Here is a 15,196-nt window from a genome sequence, read left to right on the forward strand (position 1 = left end):
CTACATATACAGTGATTTATTTATTTTTATTGAAAATACAAAGTAATATTAAAGTATTTAAATAATTTAAAAATCATTCCGTATCCCCTACACTAACACAGTGAATTTCAGTTCTGCATATTACTTTCCACATGCATGAAGATTTTATAGTCATAATGATAGTGTGCATATCATTTTATATTGTGCTTACTTTACTTATCATATCACAGACATGTCCACGTTTCTACACAGTATTCTGAACAATTATTTTAATGGCAGTATAAGACTTCACTTTTTATTAACCCACTTTCTTCTTTGACATTTAGATTATTTCCAATTTCTTGTTATTGAAAATAATGCAGACATAAGCAACCTCATGCTTTTATCTTTCTGTTTGTTATGCTTTAGGTTACAGTATCAAGGAGTAAAATTTATGAGGAAAAGATATGGTCATTATTATGGCCCTTGCTATGTAGTACCATATTTATTCCCAAAGGGTTATATCTACTTAAAATGCCTTTTGAAACGAGTTCATTAAACAGGTTCCTTCTAAAATGTAAAAATAAGTCAGAAGAATTAGGTAGTTTTACACTTACATATTTAAGGTTAAAAATAATTATTGCCTCTTAAAAAATGATGAGTGTGGGTAGATGATCTAACAGATTTTACTAAGTTTAGATGAATTAAGCAAAGCTTCCAAACTTTTCTCAAGTTACAGCACACTTGGAAAGTGATATGGTAGGTACGATGGAGAAAATGGACAAAGATGTTTCTGGCCCAGAAGCTGCAGCCACCCAGACCACCTCAGGCAACCCCAAGAGATGCTGGATCCATGTCTAGGCGCCTCTGTCACCCACAGTACCAGTGTGCCTGGGGAGGGAAGCTCCAACCAACAGTGGGTCAAGTGACTCAGTCCAAGTCACAACATCTAGTTAGTGGAAAGTGAATTCAAATTTCTTTTCATCAATGCATTTTCTACTATATTACAATGTTCTACATGCTTTCCAGCTCAAAGTTCAATTTCATATGCAGACACATATCTATACTTATGAACAAAGAGCATTTTCTAACATGCTTAAAGATACCTAAACTAGCAATTTACATCAAAGCTGAAAATTAAAAATAGCTCTTAGGATCAGCAGATATTCAACTACTTTCTCTGCAGTTTTTCATATTTTCCATTCTTTTAGTTTGTAAACTCTATGAATAGTAATAATCTTCTGCACAGTATCTTGTATATCTCTGTTGTCAGTAAATAATCATAACAATAAATAATACACACTACGAAGGAAAAACACTAAACTTAAGTCCATTCTAAATAATTCTAAAGGTGAAAAAAAAAGCTTAAGTGTTGATTTTGTAGAGGTAGAGAATATTCCTCCTTATATTTCAAATTCCTTGCTAGCTAAGTGGAAACAATGTACACTATTACATTACAGGATCATAAGAGACATCTCATTCCACAGAATGATTTTGACCTACACCCAGTGTTGCTGCTACCAGGAGAAAAAATTTGCTACAAAGGCATTCCACCTTTTACCAAGTGTCCAGCATTCCAAATCACCTTTGATGAGCAAAGATTATAGGTGTTGACTCCATTGATTTATTCAACTATAAATAGACAAAAGATTTTTCTTGACCATTAATCACTAGGTTGAGGTGTAGAGTGGGGGTTAAGAATAATAATTTACCTGTTATGTGCCAGGCCACAGTAGCAAGTAAGAGACTCTAAACCCTACATTCTTTTCTTACTACACCACGAAACAGTGATTACTTGGTCATTTCTTTGGACTTGATCAGACGTTATACACACAAACACACCCATGGGACCTCATGGCACTTGGAAGATTACCCACAATTTCCCACTTATTAAGATCTGGATCGTATTTCTCAATGCTCTGAAGATACGTCCCCTTCGAGTAGGAATAGCCCCCAGTGACATAAATGCATCCATTCATGATGACGGCACCACACTCCATCCTCCTTTCCATCATGGGAGCGATCTCTCTCCATTCATTCTGTTCAGGGTCATAGCATTCTGCGATTGTAGTTTGTCCACCAACTAGATAGAGCTTATTTTCAAATGGAACTGAACACAATCCATATTCTATTAAAAAGAAAAAAGAAAGCACATTTTTATTAGAGTCAACAAACAGAAGAGAAACCTTAGGTAGTGATGTAATAATGCTTTACAATTTGGCTTACAAAAATAGAGTAGTTGTGACATTTTGATTCCAGCACACACTACTGCAACACAGACCCTTAAAATCCACTTCCAGTCATCAAGTTCAGATGACTGCCACTGTCTTTCAGATTATCCTTAAACTGACTTCTCAGGGTGCTGGGAAGAACTCATCCTCAGACCACTACCCTTCTGGGAACTTCCCAGCACAGGCACCTTTTCTCTACGCCTGTGTGTAAAAGGTGTAGCAGCAGAGTCCCTCTGCCATGAACACGTCCTAGGTAACTGGTGTAGGATCCTTCAGGTCTTAGCAGCTAACCCTGAGCTGGTACGTGCTGCCACAGATGCTTGCCTCTCTCATACTGCTGGTTAAGTTAAAGACACAAGAAGTTAGAGAAACACAAGCCAGTTTACTGGGGGAACTACAGTCTGTGACCTTTAGAAGCTGTGGAAGGTGCTCAAAGGCAGAGGGCTGCTGTATGAGGTCTGTGTCCTGGAGCTGGGAGTCCACTTCTTGGGGTTCAGCCTTCCAGGCTGTTTTAATTTCTTCCATTTTATCTCCCCCCTCCACATCCAAACCTGCTGGCTGTTCAAGGCACTGGGATCTCTGGCAACTTCACTTCCTCTCCCTTCTTCCCAGGGCTGTGACTAGGATGAGGCAAGTGATGTGCCTAGAGCACAAACCATGATGAGGTGCTTCCTCTCCAAGTTTCTCCTTCCGTTTTGTGCCTCAGGTGTCTCGCTTGCCTGACGCTAGTCCCAGCCCTGTTTCTAACATCCCAGGTCGTAGTGCTCACATCACTCCCAGCCTGGGAGTTCATTCTATGGAATATCAACTACAGACCTGAGGAAGAGCAGGAGTTGTCAGTGGGATGACTATTACAGCAAATAAATGAAGAGTTAGCTTTCCATTGCTGAGCTGTTCCTTCCGTCTGGAAGTCTTTTCTTTTCCCAGGTCTTTGCATAGCTGCCTGCTTCTCGTCATTCAGTTCTCATCTGTCAACTCCTCACTGGGCCTTCTCCTGTCATCCAACCTGCAGGAACCAGTCAGCTGTCTCTACCACACCACCCTACTTTAATTCTCTCTGTAGCGCGTCTTACGATCTGATGTGCTTCCTGTTTATAGTCTCTCTCTTCCTTCCAGCAGTGCAGGACCTGTGTCCTGCCCAATACTCCATCCTATTTGGAGGATGGCAAATGTCTGGCACCTTGTAAGGACTCCGTAAACGCTTGTTGGATCAATGAATGAATTGTACCTTGTACCCTCTGTGCCCAAATATGCACTCCCAATACTTGATGGAAAAAAAACTTAAAGGCTTTCTTTAGAAAGAATGCACAATCATTCTTTGATTTCCCTGTAAGTAGGGAAGACAGGTTCTTCTCAGTAAAGCTGTTGCTATTTAGGCTTCAAAGCATAAGGAAAATTCTGAGAAGATTGGTATTTCTGCTTTGAGTCCACATGCTGATGTTCTCCAGTTTCTGACATCCAAGAGTTATCCCACCTCTGAAAACCCATTTATTCCTTTTCAGTTAAATAAATCTATAATTTTTATAGGATTTCATTGTTTTTTGAGTACTTGTGACATGTTATTTATATAAATTATGAGTCATTCTGTTAAATGGTTACTGTGAAAATTAATGATGATACAAAAATTTTATCAGTTGGTATAAATGATTCAACAGTGAGGTTTGTAGGCTATTTTTTAATTATTCAAATCTTACCAAAAAAATCATCATTTTGTGACTCATGTTAAAGAAGAATCTCAATCTTTCCATAGCAACAAAAATGTCCAAAATAAAGTGACTCCTGGCTCTCTATTCTGATTCATTGATGTATGTATCTGTTTTGTGCCAGTACTATACTCTTTTGATTAATGCAGTTTTGTAGTATAGACCAAAGTCACTGATTCCTCCAACTCTGTTCTTTTTCAAAAGTGTTTTGACTATTCAGGGTTTTCTGTCTTTCCATGCAAATTTTAAAGTTATTTGTTCTAGTTCTATGAAAAATACCCTTGGTGTTTTGATAGGGATTGCACTGAATCTGTAGATTGCCTCAGGATGATGTGGTCATTTTAACAATATTAATTCTTCCAATCCATGAACACAGTATATCTTTCCATCTGTTTGCGTCATCTTCAATTGCTTTCATCAGTGCTTTAGTTTTCTGAGTACAGGTCTTTACCTCCTTAGGCAGGTTTATTCCCAGCCATTTTATTTTTTGATGCTATGGTAAATGAGATTGTTTGTTTATTTTCTCTTTCATTGTTCGTGTATAGAAATGCAATAGATTTCTGTATGTTAATCCTGTATCCTTATAATCAATTATTCTACAAGAAAGGAGCCAAGAATATACAATGGAGAAAAAAAAGTCTCTTCAATAAGTGTTGTGCTGGGAAAACTGGACAGCTACATGGAAAAGAATGAAATCAGAACACTGCCTCACACCATATACAAAAATAAACTCAAAATACAGTAAAGACTTAAATGTAAGGCTATTTACTATAAAACTCTTAAAACATAAGCAGAACACTCTTTAACATAAATTGCATCAAGATCTTTTTCAATCCACCACTTAGAGATCAGTTCAGTCGCTCAGTCGTGTCCGACTCTTTGCAACCACTTAGAGTAATGAAAATAAAAACAAAAATAAACAAATGGGACCTAACTAAACTTAAAAGCTTTTGCACAGCAAAGGAAGCATAAACAAAATGCAAAGACAACCCTCAGAATGGGAGAAAGTATATGCAAATGAAGCAACTTACCAAAGATTAATCTCCAAAATACATAAAGAGCTTGTGTGACTCAATATCAAATAAACAAACAACCTAATCAAAAAATGGGCAGAAGATCTAAACAGACATTTCTCCAAAGAAGACATATGGCTAAAAAGCATATAAAAAGATGTTCATTATCACCAATTATTCAGCTCAGTTCAGTCGCTCAGTCGTGTCCAACTCTTTGTGACCCCATGAATCGCAGCACGCCAGGCCTGTCCATCACCATCTCCTGTCCATCACCATCTCCCGGAGTTCACTCAAACCCTGTCCATCACCATCTCCCGGAGTTCACTCAAACCCTGTCCATCGAGGCGGTGATGCCATCCAGCCATCTCATCCTCTGTCGTCCCCTTCTCCTCCTGCCCCCAATCCCTCCCAGCATCAGGGTCTTTTCCAATGAGTCAACTCTTCGCATGAGGTGGCCAATTATTAGAGAAATGCAAATCAAAACCACAATGCAGTATTACCTCACACTGGTCAGAATAGCTATCATCAAAAAATCTACAAACAATAAATGCTGACAAAGATGTGGAAAAAATAGAACCTTCCTATATTGTTGGTGAGAATGCAAATTGGTATAGCAACTACAGAAAACAGTATGGAGGTCCTTAAAAAACTAATCATAGAACTATCCTATCTTCCAGAAATCCCATTCCTAAGCATACATCTGGAGAAAACCATGATTTGAAAAGATACATGCACCCCAATGTTCATTGTAGCACTATTTACAATAGCCAAGACATAGAAGCAATGTAATGTCTATGGAGACATGAATGAATAAAGATGTGATATATTTATACAATAGAATATTAGCCATAAAAAGGAATAAAATAATGCAACATAGATCTAGAGATAATCATATTAAGTGAAGGAAAGTAGACAAAGACAAATACCATGTGATATCACTTACATGTAGAATCTTAAAAAATGATAGAAACGAACTTATTTACAAAATAGAAATAGACTCACAGACAGAAAACACACTATGGTTACCAAAGTGGGTAGTGTGGTAGGGAGATAATTAGGAGTTTGGGGATTAACATAAACATACTACCGTATATAAAACAGGTGAACAATGGACTTATTGTATAGCACAGGGAACTCTACTCAATACTCTATAAATGGTCTATATGGGGAAAGAATCTAAATGAGACTGGAGACATACATGTATATAACTGGTTCACTTTGCTGTATACCTGAAACTAACACAATATTGTAAATCAATTAAACTTCAATAAAAATGAACAAATAAACTTTTTTTAAATGACAAAGCAAAAAAACACAATGGATGAACAGATAAAAAAGATATGGTGTGTATATATATGTGTGTGTGTGTGTGTGTGTGTATATATATATATAAATAAAAAGGAATACTATTCCACAATAAAAAGAATGAAACTTTGCCATTGGCAACAATGGATGGATTTGGAAAGTATTAGGGCTTCCCAGGTAGCACTAATGGTAAAGAACTCTCCCACCAATGCAGGTAAACATAAGAGATGCAGGTTCGATCCCTGAGTTGGGACGATCCCCTGGAGGCGGGCATGGCAACTCACACCAGTATTCTTGCCTGGAGAATCCCATGGACAGAGGAGCCTGGTGGGCCATGGTCCATAGGGTCTCAAAGAGTCAGATAGGACTGAAGCAATTTAGCACACATGGAGAATATTGTGCTAAGTGAAACAAGGCAGACAGAGAAAGACAAATATTGCATGAATCACTTATATGTGGAATCTAAAATATAAAACAAGCTAGTGAATACAACAAAAAAGAACCAGACTCACAGATCTAGAGAACAAACTGGTGGCTACCAGTGGGGAGAGGGAATGGGCGGGGGGGGGGGGGGGGGGGGGGCGGGCAAGATGGGGTAGGAGATTAAGAAAGTACCAACTATTATGTATAAAATAAATAGGCTAGAAGGATATATTGTAAAACACAGGGAATACAGCCAATATTTTATAATAACTATAGAGTATAAAAAATTTTTAATTGTAAATCACTATATTATACATCTAGAACTTATATTGTACATAAACTACATCTCAGTTTTTAAAAAGTATAAAAATAAAATGATTCCTGGTATTTTTTCCCATTACCCAAATGCAACATAATGTTCTGTTTTAGTTGGTGGAAACCTGCTCAGCTGTAACTGACTTTTTTCTTATTGGTCACTCTATGAAGCTACTGAGGCTAAGGTACTGTATCTTGTTTATCGAGTTCCTAGCACTGTACACAGCATTAGAAAGCACTCAGCAAATATCTGTTGGACAAATGAATGAATGAGCAATTTCAAACCCAGTATGAAAACAGCTCAGAGTTTACACACAAATGTTCACTATAAAAACATGGCAGTCGATATTCAGTTTTACAAGAGTGATCGGAACAAAGCCATGCAGGCATTCAGAAACAACCATAATATTTTCATGTATTCAATATCCACTTTTTAAAAAATGCTTTAAAAATTTTACTTAAGATTTTTTTTCTCACTGAAAAGAACTGTAAAGCTTATCTAATCTAACATCCTTATTTTGCTCGAAAGTAAGACCCAAGAGCTTAAGCTGCTGCCCAAGATTAGATAAGTAAATAAAGGGCAGAGCCAAGAGAGAACATTCTCCCCACTGGACACAGCTCTCCACGGATTTTTCTTCCCTATCACTTACTGCTTCTCCTGGGTTCTTCACACATTCTTCTTTCTTTCTCAGCTCCTCCTTTAACTAATGCTGTTTCTCAAGATTCTGCTCATTTATGTGTTGTTAGTCCCAACCTCCCAAGGCATCTTATTCACCTCCACACCTGGCCATCATCTCTAAGCAAACAATGCCCAGGTCTCTGTATTTACCCACGTTCTTCCTCCTACTGCAGAACCACACTTCCCATTGCTTTATGGACAGCTCTTCTAAGTTGTGTTAGTTGTCCTGCTGCTGCTGCTGCTACGTCGCTTCAGTCGTGTCCGATTCTGTGCGACCCCATAGACGGCAGCCTACCAGGCTCCCCTGTCCCTGGGATTCTCCAGGCAAGAACCCTGGAGTGGGTTGCCATTTCCTTCTCCAATGCATGAAAGTGAGAAAATAAAGGGAAGTCGCTCAGTCGTGTCCGACTTCTAGCGACCCCATGGACTGCAGCCTACCAGGCCCCTCTGTCCGTGGGATTTTCCAGGCAAGAGTACTGGAGTGGGGTGCCATTGCCTTCTCTGGTTAGTTGTCTAGTCATGCCCAACTCTTTGCAACCCCATGGGCTCTAGCCCAGCAGGCTCCTCTGTCCATGGAATTCTCCAGGCAAGAGTACTGAAACAGGTTACCATTCCCTTCTCCAGGGGATCTTCCCAACCCAGGGATTGAACCCTGATCTCCTGCATTGCAGGCAGATTCTTTACTGTCTGAGTAACTAGTTCTTGACATTTCACTCAAAACTGAGCTTATCATCCCTCCACTTCTCCCCTCCCATTGGTTGCTACTTCAATGCTGCCAGTCAATAAGCCAGAGAGTCTTGCCCTTATCCCCAATGTCCAATCACGCAAGGGGGTGATCACTACCATTCAATCAATGATGAACCTACACTATTCCTCACACCTGCCTGTTTTCTACTCCTGCCACTGCAGGCTTTTAGTATTTCTTACCTGGCATATTATAGCTTGAGTAGGCCTCCCTGCCATCTTTCTCCCAGTCTACTCTCAAAGGAACTCTTTTCTTAAAACTAAAACTGACAATGCAGCATTCTCTTGCTCTGAAAACTTTGGTACTTCTCTATTTTTAAAATTTATGGAGGCCATTCAAAGCCCTCCGTGACATGATTTTCAAATAAACTTTGTCATTTGGTCTCTCATTCTTCCCTCTTGCATCTCACTCACACTTCTACTCCCAAGAACTGGAGTAAACCTGGAATTTTCCCATTAGCATTCCTTCATTGGCTAACTTTCTGCCAGAAAGCCTAAATCGTAACAACCTACTCCTGGAAGCCTCCTAAGATTGTCAGATCCCCTTAATCAGACTGATGCTCTCTCTGCCCTCAATTTCAATAGCACCTATTTGTAAGATTGTGTTCCTGTTATGTATGTGTATTTACTACTATATTCTGACTTCCTGTGGCAGTAAAATTAATCATCTTTAATGTCTCATGTAATAACTATCAATACAATGGTATCTTTCCCAAGGTAAGGTCTCAATAAATGTTATCTTGAATTTGATGGAATTATACTCCCCTGTCTTTCAACTATACAAAGCAATCACCCTTAAAAGCATTAAGAAAAAAGATAACATTTATATTACCTTTAAAAAATAATAATAGTCATTTATTTGCAGTCTAAGCTACATATCTATAAGGTAGACTCACGACTGGCATTTTACGCTTCTCAGGAGGTGCTCCTAAAACATATAGGAAGCATGTTGTTGTTCAGTTACTAAGTCACGTCTGACTCTTCTGCGACCCCAGTAGTCCTCCTCTGTCCATGAGATTTCCCAGTCAAGAATACTGGGGTGGGTTGCCATTTCCTTCTCCTGGAGATCTTCCCAACCCAGGGATCGAACTGCATCTCCTACATTGGCAGGCGGATTCTTTACCACTGAGTCACCTGGGAAGCCCCATAGGAAGCCTAAGTTGCCATAATTCAGAGGATGTAGATCCAAACGCTTCCCAGGGCCAAGGAGATAACAGATTAGCCGAATGAAGCAGGCTGCTGCTGCTGTTAAGTTGCTTCAGTCGTGTCCGACTCTGCAACCCCATAGACAGCAGCCTATCAGGCTCCTCTGTCCCTGGGATTCTCCAGGCAGGGGTAAGAAATACAGCAGCCCCCCTCAAGCTCTATGATGTGAGAAGCATGGAATAGTCTGTGGTGAAATGGAAGCCTCATCTGAAGGGAATAGCCACTACCTGGCCCCAGTGATTGTTGCCAGGAAGGAATATGATGACAGATCTTGCAATTTTCCTAAAGGCCAGAAATAATGATTTTTATTTGAAATCTCCTGAATTTTAAATATTGATAACAAGCCAGTTAAAAAATATTTTGAACACTGTGAGAGCCAAACAGAAGATATACAACATAGGTGATAATATATCTTCATTTCTCATTTTATGTTCAACATGAATCAAAATGCTCCATGTGGAATTCTATGTTCCCAGGGATTGATAATGTAATTTAATATTCATTTCTGACTGATTTTTCAATTTGCCATGGCTTTACATCCTTTGGCTTAAGTCTTACTAAGCCACCTGCAGTGGCTCTCCATCAGTCAACAAGCCATATCCAGTTTAAGTGTGTTATGGAAGATTTATTTTTAAAGCAATCCCTTTATGAAATATAAATTAAGCTTCTAGTGTGGACAACTGCCCTCTGATTTGTTGATCTGACTTTTCATATATTGGATCTTCTTTGTAAAGATAAGTCAGAATAATATCTAACTTAGGTTAACATGAGGATCAAATGAAGTAACAACGTAGTTGTTCAGAGCGTGGGCTTCCAGCCAGGCTGCCTGGATCTGAAACTCACAACAGCCTGAGCTAGCTGACCACGGGCAACCTCTTCACTGTCTGTGTGCATCAGTGACCTATAAAACAGTAGCAGTATCTAGTTCACAGGACTGCTGTGGCTCAGATGGTAAAGAATCTGCCTGCAATGCAGGAGACCTGGGTTTGAGCCCTGGGTTGGGAAGATCCCCTGGAGAGGGCATGGCAACCCACTCCAGTATTCTTGCCTGGAGAATCCCATGGATAGAGGAGCTTGATGGGCTACAGTCCGTGGGTTTGCAAAGAGTCGCACATGACTCAGTGATTAACACTTTCACTGGATTAATACATGTGAAAGTACTGGAAAAGTTAGTGCCTGGCACATACTTAGGCTTCCCTGGTGGCTCAGAGGGTAAAGCGTCTAATCTTAGCTATTACAGGCATACCTTGAAGAAACTGAAGTTCGGTCAGAACATAGTAATAAAGTGAGCATCACAATAAAGGGTCCACACAAATTTTCTGGTTTCCCAGGGCATAAAAAGTTATGGTTACACTATACTGTAGTCTATTGGAGAAGGCAATGGCACCCCACTCCAGTACTCTTGCTTGGAAAATCCCATGGATGGAGGAGCCTGGTAGACTGCAGTCCATGGGGTCACTAAGAGTCGGATACGACTGAGCAACTTCACTTTCACTTTTCACTTTCATGCACTGGAGAAGGAAATGGCAACACACTCCAGTGTTCTTGCCTGGAGAATCCCAGGGATGGGGGAGCCTGGTGGGCTGCTGTCTATGGGGTCGCACAGAGTCGGACACAACTGAAGTGACAGCAGCAGCAGCAGCAGCAGCAGCAGCAGCAGCAGCAGCATAATGTTTTATGTCTAGAAAAACAATAGATATATGTTAATTTTTAAATATTTTATTGCTAAAAATGCCAGTTCAATTAGAATAGAATATCAAAGACTGCTGATCAAAGATCACCAGAACAAATATAACAATTATGAAAAAGTTTGAAAACATTGTGAGAATTACCAAAATGGGACAGGACACAGTGAGCAAAGGCTGTTGGGAAAATGGCACTGACAGAATTCTCAAGGCAGGGTTGCCACAAACCTTCAGTGTGTACAAAATGCAATGTCTACAAAGCACAAAACAACAAGGCATGCCTGCATTCAATATGACTGTTACTGTTTTTCTCTACCATAATTTCACTAGTTATAACAGAACGTTGTGGGGATTCTAGGATAATACATCTGAACTACTAGAAGACAGATGACTGCCTCCGTGATGTCTTCAAGAGCCAGGACAGCATCTGGCTGATTGTTGTGGAAGTCCTGTACATGGAGACACAGACCCAGCTTCAGGTGTGCTCGCCCTGAACTGTGAGATGACACAACACACATGACGCACGGGCAAACTAGCTGCATTGGTTAAAAGCAGCAGAGCCTGCTCCCTTCCAGAGAGGAAGACTACTTGCTGGTTATGCCACAGGTTAATGCACTCAAACTTCCTGACTTTGAATCCTGACCACCACTTCCAAACCGTGACCTTGGCACAGCTACTTACCCTTTCTAAGCCTCCATTTTCAAATATGGGGTAAAAGAGGGGTAAACAATACCAACTCACAGGGCTGTAGTTAGAATTTAAGGTAGTATTTCATGCCAAGTGCTTAGGCAGTACTTGACCTATAGAAAGTGCTCAAGAAGGTTAGCTATTATTCTTCTTCTCAGATGGGTCAAGCTTGTGAATTTTGATTATGCTCTCCAGTGACTGACATATGGACATATGGACTGACATATGGCCTGATGCCATATGGAAAATGATTCAAAGTAGTATAGTGATACGGTGACATGAAACTTTCCTAATGAAAAGAATCTTAACCAGATGGCATAACTGTAAGAGGTTTATGCTTTCCCCTGAGCCTTACCCAAAGAGACAAGCCAAAGAACAAAGGACACCACAGAAGGCAGGCCACCCTTTGTGGGCAGACAAGCTCCTGTGATGACTGTTAAGGCCGACAAAGAGCCCTGCAATCACAGGAGTAAGTGCTTCACACCTATTGAAACCCACAAAGAACATGCTTCTTTAAAAAAAAAAAATCACCTCCTAAAAGGAATTAACAGATATCCTTCCCACCTACTTGACAGACTAATGTTTTTACCTGTCCATAAAAATTCTGTTTTCTGTAACACAGGTAGTAAATGAAAAAAAGCATACAACTAAGGAATAGGAAACGGAAGAACAGAATCTTTGTAAAAAAAATTTTAAAAGAACTAATACTTTTAACCACACAGGCTTAAAATATTTGTCATGTAAAGACATCAGGGAAAGTATCTGTAGATGTCCTCGAATTGGAATAAGTTAATTGTGATTGTTGTCAGATGAACATGTGACTATTTGGGGCCTTTTAATTATATCCAAGTGTAGTGTACTATAAATTTAGTACTGTCTACTTCCAGCATATTCTTAGCCATCTTTTATGTTGATAAGTGGCATCACAACACGTACTATTTGAGACAGTAATTTGTTACCTGGATGTGGACTGGAGGTGATGAGACTCCATTCATTGATATCTGAATTGTAGCTCTGGACCTTGTCATAGGTGCAGCTGCCTCTGTATCCGCAGTGGCCGCCAATGACGTAGATAACTTCATGTAAGACACAGGCAGTAGCATTTCCTACGCCTGTGTGTTAAATTAAAATCACATCTTCAGATTGGTCTTTTGGTTTTGCAGTGAATATTGGACTGTTTATTATTGCTTTTGTTAAAATGGACGTTAGACACAAGGCATTGTCCCAGGAGTTACAAAGGATAGGAAAAAAAATTTTTAAGGCTTCCTCAGTTTTTTTTTTAAGGGAGGGGTGAGACATTAATACAAATAATTAGAATGCAGGGTAGAGAACTCCTGTGAGTGTTCAGAGCAAGGAGACATTGCTTGGTCTAGGGGAATCACAGAATTTGGCAGGCAGAATTTGACCTGGGCCTTGGTAGGTGGCCTTCGGCAGGTAGAGATAAGAGAAAGCCATCTGAAGCGGAGGGAAAGGGGAACACAAAGACTCACTGGACAATGTCATGCAGCCCGGATTGATCCCCAGCACTTGAGCAGGCAGGTGGCACTCCTGGGGCTGTCGTGTGGGAATTAAAGCTGATGTGGTAAATTGAAGCCACACAGCAAAAGATCCTCATGCCCGACTAAGAAACATACAATTAATTCAGCAGGACATTTTAAACAGAGGAAGAGAGGGACTACAGAAATAGAAGGGCAAGAGTCAGAAAGAGAGAGGTACTGGCCCAGGTGCAAAGTACCGAGGTCTGACTTAGACTGGGCCTTGAGTGTGGGGGAAGGATACCGAGGTAAGAGACACAGAAGAACAGATGGGCTTCAAAGACTGACGCGTCTAAGACTCATTCTGAGGTCCTGAGCGCAGAAAACTGGGAAACACCAATGCCACAGAAAAATAAAGAGGAAGTGGATTCATCAGGGGAAGAAGACATGAGGAAGAAAAAAGTGAAAAGAAAGTGCTCAGTCATGTCCGACTCTTTTGCGACCCCACGGATTGTAGCCCACCAGGCTCCTCCATCCATGGGATTTTCCAGGCAAGAGTACTGGAGTGGGTTGCCATTTCCTTCTCCAAGGAAGAAAGATGAGGAGACTCATTTTAGTTGAAAACGTCAGGTTAGTCTTTCAAGCAACATTTTACTTAGCCCATTCTGTGCAAGGTGCAGTTCAATCTCCCTGTACATTTCTACTCCAAAACAAAAGCGAGTTTGTAAGCAGTGCAGCTATGATGAAAGAGAAAAAAGTTAGGATTTTCTAAACAGCCAAGTATTTGTTTTTAATGTATCTTTCTGGTTGTACCGAGTCCAACATGGGATCTTAGTTCCCCCACCAGGTACTGAACCTGCCTCCCATGCACTGGAAGCTTGGAGTCTTAACCACTGGACCGCCAGGGAAGTCCTGAACAGTCAAGTATTTATTTCTTCTCTGTACATGACTAAACTAAAAAAGGAAATGAATTTGAAATTTGACTCTGCCCAATTTCGGTGCTCATGACCAGGGAAAGCTGCTAGTTCACTTCATGACTACAAAATAAAACAAATTGGGGAACATAGTGCTATTCTTTCTAGAGACAAACGGGAAACAAAGCTCATCATGAGTCTACCCGTCAGAACCAGCACTTGCGGAAAGTGCAATTGACTGACAGAAGTGTTACCCTTCCCAGGGATGGTCAGATATAATCAAGAATCGAAATTTAAGTTAAAAAATATAAAACTCTGGAATTTCAGACCCAGCTAGGAGGTAGGGGAGGACTTCAGTGTAAGAGGGTCTTCCATTCCACTCAAGGCTAATGTGAGAACACTTGCGGCTTTCTTGACAGTGTAGACACCCTTGCTGCATTTCTCTTTCCAGAAACATTGTTTCAAATATGATTTAACAACATTTCATAAAGTAATACATTTCAGCCCTCAAAGAAATATACTCTAAACTACAAAACCACCGAAACTGTGATCTTATCATTAAGAAGCAGAGGCAGAAATATAGCCAGGTTTACAACAGCTGCTAAAATATTTGAACTTTCTTTGTTTCTTTCCTAGGAAAGGAGTTAGGATATTTAGAGCCACTCTAGGGAGGGGAATTAGTAAATGGGGGAGTCAAGCTCAGGCAGAGTGAAAACCAGAGCAGCAACAGCACTGAGCTTGAAGCCACTTCTCCCATCCTGCCAACTACTGCGGAAACTTTAGGCATGCAGGAGAGAGGTTGTAATGGAATATGAAAGATATTTCTGCCCTATCAAAGCTGACACGTCCTTCCATAAG

The 15,196-nt window shown here is 40.2% G+C and overlaps 1 protein-coding gene across 2 annotated transcripts in view; it reads right to left on the reverse strand.

Moving 5' to 3' along the window:
* Positions 1–7: 7 nt before the first annotated feature.
* The window catches only part of KLHL23 (kelch like family member 23), a 47,884-nt gene continuing 32,695 nt past the window's right edge, over positions 8–15,196 (reverse strand). For both annotated transcript variants that reach the window (XM_019971299.2, XM_019971309.2), the window contains exons 3-4: positions 12,909–13,061; positions 8–2,086 (exon numbers count right to left, since the gene is read on the reverse strand). In XM_019971299.2, the coding sequence (XP_019826858.1) occupies positions 1,776–2,086; positions 12,909–13,061 (464 nt within the window). In that variant the 3' untranslated portion in view covers positions 8–1,775. The remainder of the gene's footprint in view (positions 2,087–12,908; positions 13,062–15,196) is intronic.

The sequence above is a fragment of the Bos indicus genome, chromosome 2 (genome assembly GCF_029378745.1).
Source record: "Bos indicus isolate NIAB-ARS_2022 breed Sahiwal x Tharparkar chromosome 2, NIAB-ARS_B.indTharparkar_mat_pri_1.0, whole genome shotgun sequence".
Classification (NCBI taxonomy): domain Eukaryota; kingdom Metazoa; phylum Chordata; class Mammalia; order Artiodactyla; family Bovidae; genus Bos; species Bos indicus.